This window comes from Geotrypetes seraphini, chromosome 12 (genome assembly GCF_902459505.1).
Source record: "Geotrypetes seraphini chromosome 12, aGeoSer1.1, whole genome shotgun sequence".
NCBI lineage: Eukaryota > Metazoa > Chordata > Amphibia > Gymnophiona > Dermophiidae > Geotrypetes > Geotrypetes seraphini.
The window spans coordinates 48298389-48317491 of NC_047095.1; the positions used below are offsets into that span (position 1 = coordinate 48298389).

The following is a 19103-nucleotide window of genomic DNA, read 5'->3' on the forward strand; positions in this document are numbered from 1 at the left end:
GTTTTAATTTTTTAAACCACAAGAGTACTAATTTTGAAATGGTAGACTCTTCAAAGGGAAACTCCCCATAGGTAAAGCAGGCAGGGGTATTTCCAATTACCCTAATCCCATCCTTTTCTCAGGGTGTTAGTAACAGAAAAACTATTTTGTATGAGAATGTATTCTGTGGATGAATAACTACCTGGTGAAATCCATTTTGACAATTGTCCCTGCTTAATCCTGGTTCATAGAGCAGAAAACTGCAAGATCAGAGAAGAATAAGCATATATCAGGTATATGCAGCCATCTTGTAATCAGACTTTTGCTCCGTTATATTGCATTCTTATCTTGCTGCTTGTAACATTTGTAGGAAGCCTTAAAACTTCAGAGGCTTTTACTCCCTCCCTCTTCCTACAGGCCAGGCTGTAGGAGCTTATCTTTCCTGCTCGTGTTTTATTTCGTGATCTGTCAGTATTTTTGTTCGTGGTTTTCGCCCTCATGCTGTGGCGGTTTCCTGCGGGGACTTCCTTGACTGCGGGAGATCGCAGACTGTTGGGAAAATGTCTGCTTGGGGAGGGGGGGGGGGTTCCCTGCTCAGCAGTAAGCCCCTTGGACAGCCTGCACATCAGATCGGGGCTCCGGGACAGTTCCCTTGGGTGCTAGCTCACCCCAGGTTCATCCGCTAGTTAGATGGAGCGCAAGCTGAGCGGTTCCGTGAAGGCACAACTGGGATCAGAACCAGACTGCGTTCCTCCACCAGGCGCTAGTGCAATGTGTCCATGGGTGGTAGAGGTCTCTGGCCATGGTGGTCAGGCTGGTAGGACAGTCGGAAGACTTGAAATCCATTTTTCCAAGTTCTCTGAGGCACAGAATCTCCTTGTGAGCTGTTTCAGCTCTGCAGTTTCTCTTATTCAGCACATGTCACAGTGAGTAAAGTCTGACAGCCTAAATCAGCGATTTTGGGGGTCTTAAAAAGGGAGATTTGGGGTAGTTTCCCTGCATGCCCTACCTCTGCCCACCTCTAACATCCTGAAATCGCTGTTTTTTGTGAGTTCCTGTGATTTTCCTGGGGTATTTTTTGTTCAAAATCAGCACCTGCGGTGGCCATCTTGGATTTTTCCCAATTTGAATTTAAAGTTATTTTTCGTACATCCCAGCTTTGTTTTTGCAAGAAAACCTCATAGATGGCCTCCCCAGGGCAGGATGGGATGGATTCATGCCTCATTTGCTGTGGATGGCTGTTGGAAGCACAGTTTCTTTACAATAGTACATCTTAGGAATTCAGATATCCACCCTTATCAATAGATACAGGTGGTGGGATTCTTCATGATTCCAAGTACTATTTCCCAACTATTTACTTATTTCAATTATTTTATATAAATATAATAAATAATAGACTTAGCTTATTCAAAGTCCATTCCCCTTCCCGACGCGTTTCGCCAAACTTTCTCAAGGAACTGGACATTACAGCATAGCTTCTCCTAGTATAACCAGTCATTCAAAGAGAAGGAGAAGCTATGCTGTAATGTCCAGTTCCCCCGACCTTGAGAAAGTTCAGCGAAACGCGTCGGGAAGGGGAATGGACTTTGAATAAGCTAAGTCTATTATTTATTATATTTATATAAAATAATTGAAATAAGTAAATAGTTGGGAAATAGTACTTGGAATCATGAAGAATCCCACCACCATTGATAAGGGTGGATATCTGAATTCCTAAGATGTACTATTGTAAAGAAACTGGACTAAGAAAGAATTTATAAAACACTGATATATTATCCAGCGCTACTATACTATCTAAGTTGGAGTGAACTGTGTTGGATGCACAGCCATGTTCCATGTGTGCTGCGGCCCACAAGAGGGGGTGAGGTTTGCTCGGATGCGGTGCCTTTTACCTCTGAAGAGGATCTTCAAGTGCTTTCTGCCCTAGCTCCCGTGAAATTGGCGTCAGGGGAGTGTGCTGGCAGTGTTTCTGCAAAACACAAGCACGACTCCAGCTATAAACCTCATAAATCTTCCAAGCATTCCAAATCTGAGGCACAGAAGTCGGCTTCCACCATGGAGGATGGTTTTCTCCTGGAATTTGTTAAAAATTCTCTGCCTAAACACTGATAAACATGTACCAACATAATATATCAATAACATTAAGATAATGAGACATAGAGGAATTATGATTCTCTCTTCCTGGAAATACTAATCATTTGTATTATTGTTCCCCTGGTTTGGGGCATTACATTACGGATCTGCTATGATTCAATATGCGTCTTAATGCAATGTTTTGATGTTACACATCTGTATTATTTTCTGTTTTGTTGTAAAACCTTAATAAAAACTCATTGAACTTAAAAAAAAATTCTCTGCCTGTTTCTCTTCCACCGGCCTCTGTGCCGGACACAGGGACCCCTGCTCCAAGGGACCAGGATCTTTCTTCTTACCTTCTGGTGGGGGTGCCAGGGAGTATGTCGACTGTGCCCGCAGTTGCGCCAGACTCTCTTTCCATTCCTCTTCTTTTGCAAGTGGCTCTGCGGCGGCCAAGGATGTGGCAAATTTAGCAGATCTCCAGAATCCGGACCCATGTAGAGCCCAAGAAATGGTACGCAGATTCTTTAATCCTGTGCACCTTATGGGTTTAATCTTTGAGTCTCTGCAGGAATTGAAGCTGCAGTCAGACAGCCGGTCACTACTGAATGTTCCCTCATAAGCGACCAGAAGCCACAATCTCCCTCTTTTCCTGATCATCCTGACATTGTTTGGCTTTATCCGTGACATCAGAGCAAGAGCTGCCCACATCCCTGCAAAGAATAAATGTGACTGAAGGCAGAAACGAGCAGCCCACCTAAAAGGAGGACTGTTGGGGTAACTGGGATCGCTGGCTGACCCGGAAGACTTCCCTTTGATGTCAGGGAAGCTGGAAGGCAGGAAGGAGACCTGTTTATAAATGGGATCCCTGGCAGCAGCAGCAAATGACAGTGGTTCCAGATTGGAGAGGAAGGGGGTGTGAGACCCACGTAATGCCACGTACCCCCAACAACCAGTTCGCTTACCCCTAAGGGTAGGTACGCGTACCGCGTGTTGAGAAACACTGGTTTACTTCATAGCTTGGGGGGAGGAGAAGAGTGAAGATCTGATTGGGAGCTGTGCCAACTCAGCATTGTACTCTAGGGGAAGGAGTCAATGACGATGATGACAAACAACATGGCTGCTGGAACTTGGAGCAGCCGCAACGCCACGGTTAATGGCTGTAAGGAATGAGGGGGATGCTTCCAGCTTTGGGTACAAAGCTTTTTACTGTTCTTGCGGGCGGTGAAAAGTTTTGTTCCCGTGTCTGCGGCGAGTCAGGCTTTTGGCATCTCCATAGCTGCAGGCAAAACCATGGCCCACTGCAGCTTGCCGTAGTGTTTGTTCACTGTGTCATTCTCTACTTTGGAGGCTTGCAAAAACATCATGCATAGGATTACATATCTGCTAATTACAGAAAAATAATTCCTAAGTGAGGTTGTATTTTTTTTCTCATGGTTTGAGGAAAAAAATACCTTCAGACCATTTTAGTGGCTTAGGAATTTTGCAGCATTAAAGTGTAGGCTATATATGTAATTTTTGAACATATCCTGTCTTTGGTCAGCTCTTACATTTATGTTTCTTTGGCATACTAATACTTCACTGGTATAGTAATTCCTGGTTTTATATATGAAATATAATAAAAGTGGTCTTTTAACAACCATTTTCTAGCTAATAACTGGCAATGGAAAAAGTCACATTTGGTAGGAATGCTGTAGTATATTAATTCTTACATTGCAATATTTTATATTCTAAAATGAACACACCCAAATATTTGTATCTAGTATGTGTAGATACATCTCTGGGAAACTGTGTGCTAGGTCATCCTGGAACCCAAAATTTGGCATTTTCTGCAAAGTGGGGTTAGAAGTAGCAGCAGAGGCCTGCTTGTCCAAAAAGTGCATTGATAGAAGCAAGATTTAGGAACCAGTGGGGGGGGGGGGAGGCTAGAGAGAAAGGGAAGAGAAAAAAAAAAAACAACCAAAATCCCCTCTTCCTTGTTTCTTTCACCCCATGAAGTTCCATCCAGGCAAGAAATAAAGAATCTTATTTTTCTAAGACATGCATTTTCCTGGCTAATGTGTATGGATCTGGAAAAGGTCACTGTTGGAGTCCTAATATCAATCCCCTCCCTCATATTTGAATATTTGGTGTGGTTAGGAGTCTGACAGACATAGCGATCTTATAAGCCCTTTTTCCATTTGGTGAGTAGACTGATTTAAGGAAAAATCCCCACAATAAAATTCTCTCTATAACTTTTAAAAAAAATAATTTTCTTGCTAGTGCCTGTTTTCTAAATATATTTCCAATCCTGAGATATATATATATATATATATATCTTATTGTATGAGGGCAGTGCATTTCATTCAGGTGGATATAGAGTATATGAAGCATAGGGAGAAGAAAATTAGAAATCAGTTGAATGAAATGTACTGCTGTCTACAATAAAAAGAATTGTCAGGGTATGTCATTTTATTCACTGTGGGGTGTCCTTGTTCTAAGGTGTGGTGTATGTACAGCAATGATCACTGAAGAGTGTTGTTATTCCTCCCCCAGTGCTATGGATTTCCTCTTCCTATTGTCATGTAGAGGTCTGTGATTTCCTGTGGAATCTCCTCACTGCAGGAGTGCATTTCAGGAACTTGGCTGCATATGCATATTTTGGAAGCTGGGGGAAAAACAATAAGAGAAGTTTACAAAACAAATAAGTGGAAGGTGTATTCTGCTTTGTGGAGATGCACAGCCTTGATTTTGACTTTGGCATAAGGAAATCTTGAGCAGACTAAGGGTTCCATAATTTCTTTGCAGATAGATGTTGTTTAGAGGGATTGAGACCAAACAAGGGATTCTGAAAACAAGATACATCAATACCTCTTCCATTTTAACAAGCAGAATGAAGGCAAAATGACAAGAAAGTAGACCAGACTGTTCAATCAATGGTCAGAGACCTTGAAAAATCCACCGTGTGCATATGGAGTACCAAGTTAGCCATACCACTACAGAGAATGTATTTAATGAAAAATGATCACAAATTGTGTAAGCTATGACCCTGCAAGGGAGAATCTGTAACATTATAAACTTCTGGTCTTAAATGGTCATTTCTTGCACTGTGATATTACAGCAGAAATGTATCAAGAATGATTAGTGGAGCATGTGAAGATTCTAACCTGTACTGATCCTTAGGGTTTTATTGAACTAGATGTTTTCTACAAAGACACAGTCCTTTTAAATAAGGTCTTAGTCTACTATATCAGATACTGAACACACAGATGCGTGGAGGGGCATAATCGAAAGGGACGTCTAAGTCCGTTTATGTCCATCTCGCAAGTCATCCAAAGTTAAAAAGAGCCTAAGACACATTTTCGAAAATCGTCTAATTATACGTCCTGCCGATCTGATCGTTCAAGCAGCTAAATCGTCCATCTTTATACCATATTTCCGTCCAAGTCCAAAACGCCTAGAACAAGTCCTGTTGGACGTGGGAGGGGTCTGCAAAGTGATGGACTGAACACCCAAACATGGCACCTAAATAGTGGGGTACCTTAAAGGGCACTGCTGTGAACTTCACAAAAAGGGTGCCATGGCTTTTCCTTACTACAGCTCCCTTATAGGTGATGGTGAGCGCCCCAAACCACCTCCAGAATCCCCTAGACCCACTTATCTACCACCCCAATAGCCCTTATGACTGCAGGAGCCACTTATATGCCAGTCAAAAAGGGTTTTGGGGGTGTATAGGGGAGTGCACATGTTTAAGTATCAATGCAGTGATTACAGGGGCTTATGGGCATGGGTTCTCTTCTCTATGGGTTCCTAACCCACCCCCAAGATGACTTAAGCTGCCTCTGGGCTGGACGACTAGGCTTTCCTATGCCAGGCGGCCAGGTGATGATGGTCTGGAGGCTGAAATTTAAAGTTGTGAATATAATTTTTATGGGGGGGGGTTGATAATCGCTAGGGTAATGTGTGGGGGTCTGTGTTATGTGTTTGAAGTGCTTATCTGGTAAGTTTAGGTGGGTTTTTGTGACTTAGACCATGTTTTACATGGTCTAAGTCACAACGTCCAAGTTCCGTCTAGGCTCTGTTGTAAAACTTTTGGTTATACATGCTGTATGACTAAGTCTAAGCCGGACCACGTCCCGCCCAACTCCTGCCCTCGACAAGCCTCCCGAAACGCCCTGTTTAGCTTTGGACATTGAGCGGCACTATGAAGGCCTAGGTCGTTTAGCAATACGTCCAAAATCCGTTTTATTATCGGCACTTGGACGTTTTTGAGAAATGTTCGTCCAAGTGCTGACTTAGGCCGGTTTTTGGACGTTTTTCTCTTTCGATTATGAGCCCCATAGTTTATATATGTGGGAAAGAGTGGGAACTAGCATGTTAATGAGAAAATGAGATGAAGAAAATCTCTTTGCAAATCACTTTTGGATATGATTATTTTTATGATTTTAATTTGTCATGCTTCAGATTTGAAACCTATGTGCATTTTGTAACTTGATAGCAATAGAATACCACGTTATCATCACATGGCTTTGAATGAAATATATTTTTTACACAATATACTTTTATACAAACATCTACGTAAAGTGACACAAAACATTCTTTTATCAATAGCAGCATTATTTTGAGCTCAATATATTTTGTGCTACAAGAGCACAAAAGCAGTATTGTTTATCCATGACTAGCACTGGCTGTAAACAAAATATTTTTGAAGAGAATATAAGCAAAGTGTATACTAGCTGCCAAAAGATGAAATTTAGAGTCTTCTGGATAGTAGAATCATTTTTCTCTTTTGGTAATGTAGGATTTGGTGTGGCTAGTTAAGCCATGCTTTCATGATTAAAAATCAATAGTTCTAAAAGTTAAGTATATTTTCTTCTGTGTGATATGTTTTTTGTTTTGTTTTTTTAAAATGCAATGTCAATTTTCCTTTTTCAAAGAGACAAAGCAAACAAGAAACATTTTGTTGCCTGCAAAGCAGTGAAAATGAATGTGATTGAACTGGAATAAGATGCAACTTGAATGAACTTCACATTATATATTGTATGTTATAATTGCACTTTTGAAATCTTTAGTTAGTTAGTTTTTTTTCTTTGCTGTCCAGTTTTTTTCTTTTGGTCACAAATATTTATCTGTCCATGTCTGCTTCTGCATGCTCCTCAACTATGTATTTATTTCTCATCAGCAAAGACCTGGTCAATAGAGGTTTTAGGTAAATTCTCTCATAGTGTTGCTTCACAGTGACATTATGCATAAGTCCATATGCATGAATGGATGCTGAAATTTCAGTGGAACCAAAGTAGTTATCGTTTCTCATACCACTTAGTAGTGACCAGCTGGAGGTCTGATTTTCCATGATGGAAAGTGCATGGCAGCCTTAGCTGATGTCTTTCATTTCAACAACCACAATCTCAGGTAGTACTGACAAAATCTCAGATTGTAGATTACATGTACTCTCCCTTCATAGCCCAAGTACTTAGAAAACAAGGAAAAGTTATTTCATATAAATCTTCTCAAGCTAAGAGTAATTTTCAGTGCTTTAGAGATCTTCAGTAAAAAAGGACCTTAGTCCAGACATCCATCCAAGTAGCAAATACAAATGAGAGACTGCATCCATATTATCAGAAGAGCTGAAAATTTGGAATGGGACCATCCTCGGACAAGATGCTCCTATGGGCAGCATACCTCCCAGACATGCAAAATGAAATTGCAAACAGACTTGGTTTATTCTTAAAGCTGAATAAATGATTTCCTGATCCAGGATAGCCAACATAATTTTTGACACTTGAGATTTCCCAAAATAGATTTTGTTTCTTTGGAAGGCAGCAGAAAGCTTCTGCTCTAGAAGACCAGGCGAGTGAAAATTATTCAGATGCTTTCAGTTCTATAGCACACATCAGACTTCTTTATGCCTATCACTAAATTCCTCTAACAGTTCTCTAGTACTCAAAATTGTAGGAATGAGAAACTTGTAGGTGTCAAATAGGAAAGCTTTTCTATGTGACTATATGGAAGAGATTTGATCCTTTTATCTGATTTCCATGGTCTGTTAAAATATTATTCTAGTTTTCATCCTCTAGTCTTAAATATCTCATTAAAGGTATATCAGAGTACTACAAAAACTGGAAGATTAGGCAAATATTTGGCAGTTAAGCTTTAATGTGAATAAGTGCAGAGATACATTAGGGTGCAGGAGCTGTATATAATGGGAAGAGCAAAATTGATTTGCAGAGGCCAGGAAAGAGTGAAAGTGAACCACCTATCGCAAAAGCCCAGAAAGGGACACGGGTGCGACCGCAAAGGACCTCAGGGCAACCTGGGTATAGTTTGCTCCAGAATTCATCAGTATGCAGTATGATGCATATTTATTTAACAGTGATCGCATGGAACCTTAGGGGTTTGCGGCAGTGCTGGTACCAGAGTTCTCTCCCTCAAGGGTGCAATTTCCCTCTGCGAAGCAAGAGATGGGGGTTCAGTCGGAGGAGGACTGAGATGATATGGATTGTTTCTATACCTTTGCTTTCCCAGTCTACATCTTCAATAGCAAGGGATTCTGCTTCACGTCTGGGAGAGCCAGATCCTGAACAGGTGAAGGCTCTGGATCTTGGAGAGGACCCGACTGTGCGCAGGTTATTTAAGCCCTTAGCTCTTTTGGAGATAATTACGAAGTCTCTCCAAGAATTAAAGATAGAGACTGCACAGTCCTCAGCTACACAGTGCGTATGAGCAGCACTAAGGTTCAGACCACACGCTTTCCCTTCATACTTTCACAAAATTTTACAGGGTGCATGTGGCAGCCAAATTAGACTCCGCCTTCGAATCACCGTACCTTCAGCAGACTCATCTGTCCCACCCTAGATTCTGGGGACTGCTTTGATAACATCCCAATAGTTCAGGAATGTATGTTTCAATAGTTCATGTTCTATTGTTTGTTTTATTTTAAAATTTGTACACCACCTATGAGCAGTACAGACTTGTTCTCGGGAAGTATTCCCGTACCCTTCCCTCTTATGTTTCATTTCTAGAACTGAATATCTGCTTTGATATAAACTGAGGAGTTACAGGACAGCCCAGAGTGATGGGAGGCGGAGTGAAGAAAATGCTAATGAAGCACTCTAAACAGAATCTCATGGGAAGGGATTGACTACCCAAGAGTTCAGGAATGATGTGCCTGTTTACTAGAAAGGTAAACACCTAATTTTCTTTTGACCCATTTCTTCGGTCTGTTTTTGCAATGTTATTGCTATTGTGTATTTAATCTTATAAATCTATGTTGTTCATTGGTTACCCAATATTTTCTATGACAAAAATTTCTAATGTTAGGTATAAGCCTAAACATGACCATGTCAGGTTTTTGGTTTATAAATCCCTTTGTAGATTACCTATATGTTTTCTTTTTCCTTTGCCATGCCACCATGTTGTTTCCTAACTATTGAGAGGACTGATTAATTGATGAGAAGTCCTGAGATCTTTTTCTTGTTTGTTTAATCCTATGCTACTTTGTTTGCATTTTGTACTTTTCATGGAGGGAATCACCTTACTATACCATCTTGTAGAAGTTAAAAGTTTAAAACTGCCAGTTTTAATGATTACATCACAATTATATTAACTAATAAGGCATATACAGCCAGGTACAGCTAAACCAAACAAAAGAATCCGACAGTCAGAGCACTAGGATTCTTTTCCTACCTTTATTTTGGAGGGTGTGGCTAAATGGCTTCATTCTTCAAAGTTTAAAACATTTAAATAGCATTGCTTTGACTGCTGCAGCTGTGTGTTTAGGAGGTATAAATTACCAGTTATTCCGACATTACAAGTATCCAGGTGCTCTGTATGTGCTGATGACAACAAAATTGAAAAGACAGACTGTAATAATTCTGACTGGTTTTCTCTGCAGAAGGTATTGATTATTTGTGTGTGGTGAGAGATTTGGAAAATTCAATTAAAGGAGTTGTGCAAAGGTTTCATAAATTTTCTTTCCACAGCGTGTACACAGACATTGTTGCGTATTAAATCAATGCAACACTTCACAATATATTTTCTTTGAAACATAAAAATAAATAACATTTAAACAGTTCTGCTTACTACAGAAACAAATTTTATTTCCTGTGAAGCATTTAGTCATGTGCTACCACAGGCACCTACACATTTGCCAGCTGTAACAAATTTTATAGACATTTTCTCCAGAGACACATCTTATATACTATGAATTTTTAAATGAGCAAATGGTGAAGAAGGGATGTCAGCAATATAAAAATTGATCAGTTAAAAGATAAAAGCATAAGTAAAGAGATTTGTATGGTAGCCTTAATAGGTTTTATTAAATAAAAATACTATAAAAAGACAGTAATGAACAGCTTGAGAAATAACTATGGTTGAGGCATAGAAAAATTATTCTGGTAAAGTTTAAAAGATTGGTTTTATATCATTGACGAGAAGACTGTTCTTTTCCTTGTAGATCTGTAAATGTATTAAGGCAGTAGTAGAACATGATGAGAAAAAAAGTATAATACATAATACTACCTACGTGTTCAGACAAAGAGTGGCCCCAGAGACAAATCTGCTTTGTAAAAGATCTGGACACACACAGTCATCTGAAATTATTAGTCTCATCTAGAGAACGGTGGCATATAGGCTTTTTTTCTTTCTTTCATATATTCACAGCTTGCATGTGTGTCTGAATACAATTCAGCAAAAAGTTTAAGACATACTTTCTATGTGAAAAGTGAAGTACTTGCTCACAGTCTGGCCTTTAAAAGTCTCTCTAGATAATTTCAATGTGTGTATCTTTGAGAGAATTTCTTATTTTTATTTATCTAAAATAGCATTTCCCTGCAGGGAATCAAAAGCAGTAAAACATTGTAACATAATACATTAAAACATGATAGAATACATAGTTCCATATTAAAACAAATACAGAAAATATCTCTCATTTTTGTTAGTGATATGTGGTTTGAAACGTACCACAATATTTTGAGGATCCTCCTTCCTTTGCTTCACTGTAAGTCTCTTATACAGTTTCGGCATAGAGACCTGATATTTGCCTTCGGCCCTGCCTCATCGATCAACCTGCAGCCTGTTTGGCCTAATCCCAGTTGCAAATCCCAGTTTTATAGTATGGTCAAGATAATATGGATACTAGTCCCCAAGCAAAAAACATAGGAAATGCAGTCACCCTAACATTTCTAGGAAGTGCAAACTCTTTCTTCCATTGATGTTATATCATGTACTGTAAGAACTAAATAGCACTGATTGTTGAAAATAGATTCATTTTACTACTTAGCAGCCATGCATTAATGTTGCAATTAGCACACAGCCATTTTGTAGGCAGTCTCTATCATAAATGGCAGTAGGCGTACTACCGCTGTCTAACAGACCAATCAGGCCACACATTTTTTTAAAAAATCGATGCGGTATTTGCACACTTATGGATGCCTAAGGCAAGCGTAGACGTGGCTTATGCTGGAGGTGACCTTAGGCATCTGTAGGCATGCCTAGGCGCTTCCATAGGTGTCAGTCAGATGCCTTAAATGTAGGCCTATAAAATGCTGGCATATATTTAAACTGGTGGGGCGTAGTGTAACAGCGACATTGAACTAATAAGCTAAGTTATCTAGGGGATATGAAAAATTAGAAAAATTATTGAAATGAAATTGAAATAAATGAAATGACAAAGATGAATTGAAATCCTGGAAATGTTTTTGAAGTGAACTATTGGAGTATTTATTTATTAAGTAGTATAGGAAAAAGCATGAAGAGCAGAAATATTAAATAAGGATAATTATTTATATTTTGAAAATTAGAAAAAAAGTAAAGAAAAAAGATCAAAAGACACGTTTGGGTGAGCCAGTGACTAGTGCTGCCACACTGTACTGCATGATATGATAGTGGACAGGTGGCATTCTGAGATTCCCCACTTGTGGTTTAAATATAGTCTAAAAGGCATGATATAATTTTAAAATAGTATTTGGCCTATATTTAAGGTATCTGTAAAAAAAAAACAACGCAATTCTGATGCATCGCCTACAAGTGATTGACACAGAATCAGGCCTTAAGGGTTCCATGCACTAATCAGTTTGCAGTAATGTGGTTGCACTAAGATTTGTACTGCCACATATGTTCTCTGCCCCCCAGACACACCCCTCTAAGAAAAATACTGAATAGGAAACTTTTTTGCACATGGTTTGTGCACACACATTGGGATTTTATAAGAGGACACCTCAGTGTGTTCCGTGGTAATCCCTTTTAAGCTGTGGTAAGCACATACTAGTTCTTACTGCAGCTTAATCTAATCTAATCCTTAGGTTTGTATACCGCATCATCTCCACGTTCGTAGAGCTCGACGCGGTTTACAGTAGGAGAAATAGGAAGGAACTACAACAGAGGGTTAGAGGTAGAAGTGGGAAGAAAATTTAGAGGACTTGGGATGCCAAGATATAAGAGGACTTAATAAAAGGACTTCTGTTTTTTACCTAAACTAAATAAACCAAGACCAGAGCTACAGTTCACTAATGTTCTTCCGGCAATTTGTTTTTTGTTTCTCCACAGATTATTGTCCACCCATCAGCAGTTATGAATTTCTTATATCTATTATTCATTGAATTAGATGTGCTACTGCAGGTAATCAGTTTTGGTGTCTTAAGTAATGAGCTCTAGGTCATTTCTAAACTAATTTTTAAATATAATTGTGTATCTGGTTAATTGTCTTTGTCTGCTTATGTAAAACTAGCTTTACTATTGGTTTAATTAAAAAAAAAAAAAAAAAGTGTTACTTTCACCATTATTTTTTCTGTTTTCCTAAAATAGATTTTTACATTTAGGGCTCCTTTAACAAAGCCACGCTAGGGCCTTAACGCGCGGAATAGCGCGTGCTAAATTGCTACGCGCACTAGCCACTACCGCCTCCTTTTGAGCAGGCGGTAGATTTTCAGCTAGCGCGCGCTAAAACGCTTAGCGCACCTTCGTAAAATGAGCCCTTAGTTTGTCTTGCTACTTGGTAGAAATGCAATTACATGAACTATGAAACTATACTGGAAATTACATAAAGCACAGTTACTTACCGTAACAGGTGTTATCCAGGGACAGCAGGCAGATATTCTTGACTGATGGGTGACGGCACCGACGGAGCCCCGGTACGGACAATTTTAGAGTGATTGCACTCTAAGAACTTTAGAAAGTTCTAGCTAGGCCGCACCGCGCGTGCGTGAGTGCCTTCCCGCCCGACAGAGGCGCGCGGTCCCCAGTTAGGATAAGCCAGCTAAGAAGCCAACCCGGGGAGGTGGGAGGGACGCAAGAATATCTGCCTGCTGTCCCTGGATAACACCTGTTACGGTAAGTAACTGTGCTTTATCCCAGGACAAGCAGGCAGCATATTCTTGACTGATGGGTGACCTCCAAGCTAACAAAAAAGAAGGATGGAGGGAAGGTTGGCCATTATGAAAATAAATTTTGCAAAACAGATTGGCCGAAGTGTCCATCCCGTCTGGAGAATGCATCCAGACAATAATGAGATGTAAAAGTATGAACTGAGGACCAAGTAGCAGCCTTGCAGATTTCCTCAATAGGAGTGGAACGGAGGAAAGCTACAGACGCTGCCATAGCTCTAATTTTGTGGCCCGTGACAGAACCTTCCATGTCAGGCCGGACTGAGCATAACAAAAAGAAACGCAAGCAGCAAGCCAATTGGACAGAGTGCGTTTAGATACAGGATGACCCAACTTGTTAGGATCAAATGACAAAAACAGTTGAGGAGATGATCTGTGAGGTTTGGTGCGATCAAGATAGTAAGCCAGAGCACGTTTACAATCCAAGGTATGCAAAGCCTGTTCACCTGGATGAGAATGAGGCTTTGGGAAAAAAACAGGTAGAACGATGGATTGGTTAAGATGAAATTCAGACACAACCTTAGGAAGGAACTTGGGATGTGTGCGGAGGACGACCTTATCGTGGTGAAAAACAGTGAAAGGTGGATCCGCCACTAGTGCATGGAGCTCACTGACCCTCCTGGCAGAAGTGAGAGCTATTAAAAAGACCACTTTCCAAGTTAGAAATTTAAAATGCGTTGAGGCCAACGGCTCGAAAGGAGGCTTCATCAACGCAGAAAGAACCACATTCAGATCCCATAGAACAGGAGGGGCTTTAAGAGGTGGTTTCACATTGAAAAGGCCCTTCATGAACCTTGAAACTAAGGGATGAGCTGAGAGGGGTTTTCCATGAATCGGCTCATGAAAAGCTGCAATGGCACTAAGGTGGACCCTTATCGAAGAGGATTTAAGACCAGAGTCGGATAAGGACAATAAATAGTCCAACACCAGTCCCACTGCTGTAGATATGGGATTATGGTGATGTAACAGGCACCAGGAAGAAAACCGAGACCACTTTTGTTGGTAACATTGAAGAGTAGACGGTTTCCTGGAGGCATCAATAATAGAACGGACAGGCTGAGAAAGGAGAGCATGAGCTGGAGTCAGCCCGAGAGATACCAAGCTGTCAGGTGCAGAGACTGTAAGTTGGGATGAAGCAGTGTTTGCTGATGCTGTGTAAGCAGTGAAGGAAACAGAGGAAGAGGTATGGGTTCCCTGGAACTGAGTTGAAGTAGAAGGGAAAACCAATGCTGTCTGGGCCACCGTGGAGCGATGAGAATCATGGTGGCTTGTTCCCTCTTGAGCTTGAATAAGGTGCGCAGCATGAGCGGAAGAGGAGGGAATGCATAAAGGAAGAGATTGGTCCAATCTAGGAGAAATGCATCGGGTTCCAGACGGTGAGGAGAGTAAAGTCTGGAGCAAAACAGGGGCAGTTGATGGTTGTGGGGAGCTGCAAAAAGATCCACTTGAGGAGTGCCCCATTGAGAGAAAATGAACTGGAGAGTCGAGGGGTCGAGAGTCCATTCGTGAGGTTGAAGGATTCTGCTGAGATTGTCTGCTAAGCAATTCTGTTCCCCCTGGATGTAGACTGCCTTCAGGAATAGGTGACGAGCAGTCGCCCAGGTCCAAATCCTTTGAGCTTCCTGACATAAGGGACGGGATCCCGTCCCTCCCTGTTTGTTGATGTAGTACATTGCAACTTGGTTGTCTGTGCAAATGAGAAGAACTTGAGGAAAAAGGAGATGTTGGAAAGCTTTGAGGGCGTAAAACATCGCTCTGAGTTCCAGGAAATTGATGTGGTGTTTCTTTTCCTGGGTGGTCCAAAATCCCTGAGTTTGGAACTCGTTCAAGTGAGCTCCCCATGCATAGGGGGAGGAATCCGTGGTGATGACCAGTTGATGAGGAGGTAGATGGAACAGTAGACCTCTGGATAGATTTGATGATTTCAACCACCAAAGAAGCGACTGTCGAAGAGACGAGGTCACAGATATGTGTCGTGAACAAGGATCCGTCGCTTGTGACCACTGAGTCGCTAGGGTCCATTGAGGAGTACGCAGGTGGAGACGTGCGAAGGGAGTGACATGTACTGTGGAGGCCATGTGTCCCAAGAGCACCATCATGTGATTCGCAGAGATGGAAGGTTGCTGGAACACCTGCTGACAGAGATGAAGGATGGTGTGAAGGCGGTTTGGAGGAAGAAAAGCCCTCATCTGAACAGTATCTAGAATGGCTCCAATGAATTGAAGTCGCTGAGTTGGAATGAGGTGCGACTTGGGTAGATTGATTTCGAACCCCAACAGTCGAAGGAAGTAAATGGTCTGATCGGTGACTTTGTGAACGGACTGAGGAGAAGGAGCCTTGATGAGCCAGTCGTCCAGGTAAGGGAAGACTTGAAAGTTGTGGGAGCGGAGATAAGCTGCGACCACAATCAGACATTTGGTGAATACCCTGGGCGAGGAGGCTAGGCCGAAGGGTAGCACCTTGTATTGGTAATGATGTTGATTGACAAGAAAGCGAAGATATTGTCTGGACATCAGATGAATTGGAATGTGAGTATACGCTTCCTTGAGATCGAGGGAACATAGCCAGTCTTCCTGAGAAAGAAGAGGGTATAGGGTGGCAAGAGATAACATCTTGAACTTCTCCTTGACCAGACATTTGTTGAGATCCCTGAGATCTAATATTGGTCTGAGATCTCCGGTCTTTTTGGGTACAAGAAAGTACCGGGAATAAAATCCCAGGCCTTGCTGGTCCAGAGGAACTGGTTCGATGGCATTGAGAAGAAGGAGGGATTGAACCTCCTGAGCGAGGAGGAGGGACTGAGCCTTGTTGGAAGCAGACTCTTTTGGCAGACTTACAGGTGGAGGAGTCTGAAAATTTAGGGAGTAGCCGTGGGCGATGATAGCAAGTACCCACTGGTCGGAGGTGATTGCTTCCCAGCGAGATAGAAAAATTTGTAGTCGACCTCCTATGGGCTGAGGTAGAGGACATGAGATCTGAGCTGAGCCTGCAATCGGCAGAGCGTGCCTCAGCTTGTTTTCGGGCCGTTTTTGCCACAGACCCTCGTCGGACACCCTCAGCTGCAATCGGCAGCACATTTTCATCTCGGGGCCGGCTCCTCCACGGAGCCTCCAGTGAAACCGCCCCCCTCCCATCCGGGCGTGTGAGCCAGCTCCGCCCCCCCTCGGCGAATACCTTTTCTTGCCTGCGAGAACGGTGAGCCCAGAGCTGAGCCTGCAATCGGCAGAGCGTGCCTCAGCTTGTTTTCGGGCCGTTTTTGCCACAGACCCTCGTCGGACACCCTCAGCTGCAATCGGCAGCACATTTTCATCTCGGGGCCGGCTCCTCCACGGAGCCTCCAGTGAAACCGCCCCCCTCCCATCCGGGCGTGTGAGCCAGCTCCGCCCCCCCTCGGCGAATACCTTTTCTTGCCTGCGAGAACGGTGAGCCCAGAGCTGAGCCTGCAATCGGCAGAGCGTGCCTCAGCTTGTTTTCGGGCCGTTTTTGCCACAGACCCTCGTCGGACACCCTCAGCTGCAATCGGCAGCACATTTTCATCTCGGGGCCGGCTCCTCCACGGAGCCTCCAGTGAAACCGCCCCCCTCCCATCCGGGCGTGTGAGCCAGCTCCGCCCCCCCTCGGCGAATACCTTTTCTTGCCTGCGAGAACGGTGAGCCCAGAGCTGAGCCTGCAATCGGCAGAGCGTGCCTCAGCTTGTTTTCGGGCCGTTTTTGCCACAGACCCTCGTCGGACACCCTCAGCTGCAATCGGCAGCACATTTTCATCTCGGGGCCGGCTCCTCCACGGAGCCTCCAGTGAAACCGCCCCCCTCCCATCCGGGCGTGTGAGCCAGCTCCGCCCCCCCTCGGCGAATACCTTTTCTTGCCTGCGAGAACGGCGCGCAGCCGTTCGGCGCGCCGGCTAAGGCGCACGGCAAAGGCGCGTGCACCTTAGCACGCACCTTTGCGAAGCGCCTGAGCGAAAAGCACCACTCCAGAACAAGGATAAGTACACATTAAAATTAGAATCTGCATGTTTACACTGCATTTACAATTGTATACTGCATGTTTATTACTGGACCAGTACGAACAGTCAACATGCGCAGACTGATACTGCATGTTAAATAGGCATAACATTATGTAATCGTATGCACAACTGCTTGCTTAACAAACATAATATTATTTAACCGCACGTATAACCAACTAATGCAAGAACAGCCTACAACCATATGTACAACCTGTTAGTGCATGACCTGTACAATTAATGCATGAATAATTACTATATGTTACTACATGACCAGTACTACAGGCACAACCAGCCACAACTGTCTTCCCCACAGACTCTACTGTATGATTATCCTTCTATTCATAGTTAAGATCTCGCTACCCCTCACCGTAAGTTCCTCCCATACCCAACCCGCTCTCACAATTCAACTCAGTCCCCTCACCCAACTTACTCGTCTACAAAACCAGTTTCACCCCACCACTACCTCTCTAGTATCTGCTGACCCAGCCACACCCAGCCAGGCAATAGTCCTCACTTATCACAACCCGAACCACTCACCTTACCACACAACATGGCAAGCTGCAACAAACAACAACTACTCTTAGGGATTCTATACCTATGCCTATTAAGCTCTAAATGCTGGGGCAATGAAGACAACCTCCCCCAACCTATGCACACCTACCCCATCTCCTGGCTCAGACCAATCGAACTAACTAATCCCTCCAACCCTCTCCAACTCCTACAAAACCAGCCAAAACAAGACCTTCATCAAATCACAGTACTAAACACCACCCGCAAACACCGCAAACACCGCAAACCACACAAGAACAAGCTCTGCAACAGAAACATAAAAAAGATAACATTTTCGGAAATCCCTACAGCTAACAGTTACGAAAACATTAAGGGATATTACCTAAACACCCGTTCCGTGAGAAACAAAGCCCACATAATAAATGATTGGATACTACAAACAAAACCCGATCTCCTGTTTCTGACAGAAACATGGATGATCGCTGACACCGACACTATCATGAGAGAATTTCTACCTCAGGGATATAAAATTATCCCACTATCAAGAAACTGGAAAAAAGGAGGAGGACTAGCGATCATCCTAAAAGATCACTACAATTACACCATGACCGACTCCAAATCTTCAGATAACCTCGAAATACTAACTTGCATAATCACTAACGCACAGTTAGAAGAATCATTAACCACAACTCTATTCTACATCCCACCCAAAAAATGGTCAAGCGCGAAAGAGGAATTCGCCGAATTCCTTACCTTATCTAACCTAAAAGGCTCATACAACCTGCTTCTGGGTGACATAAACACTCACCTAGAACAAAAGACAAAACCAGAAATAACTGAAATCGCCAACCTCCTTATGTCACTGGACTTTCCAAACCCAGACACAGAAATAACCCACGAAAAAGGACACAAACTAGATCTAATCACCTTCTCCCACAAAGAAATACTAACCCCCAAAATACAATACCACTCAGGTCCCTGGGAAAAATGTATCTGGTCAGACCATTTCATTGGCAAGTTCAATCTACGTTGGCAGAAACAGAATACACATCAAAAACACAAAAACGCAAATTCGAACACAGTAACCACCCGTGGCATTATTAACCCAACCGAATTCTGGACCCATTACGAGTTACAACCCATAAACAATGAAATTCAAGACTTCCCCGCATC

The 19103-nt window shown here is 42.4% G+C and overlaps 1 protein-coding gene across 4 annotated transcripts in view; it reads left to right on the plus strand.

The window, feature by feature from the left end:
- ITGB3BP (integrin subunit beta 3 binding protein) overlaps positions 1–19103 on the plus strand; it is a 93990-nt gene that overhangs the window by 39487 nt on the left and 35400 nt on the right. For 3 of the 4 annotated variants that reach the window (XR_004536683.1, XM_033917224.1, XM_033917225.1), the window contains exon 8: positions 12580–12651. Coding sequence is in view for 3 of the 4 variants with exons in the window: in XM_033917224.1 (XP_033773115.1) it covers positions 12580–12632 (53 nt within the window). In the remaining variant the exon portion in view is untranslated. Of the gene's footprint in view, positions 1–12579; positions 12793–19103 lie in introns of those variants that run through there. The other variant, XM_033917223.1, reaches the window with a different exon arrangement.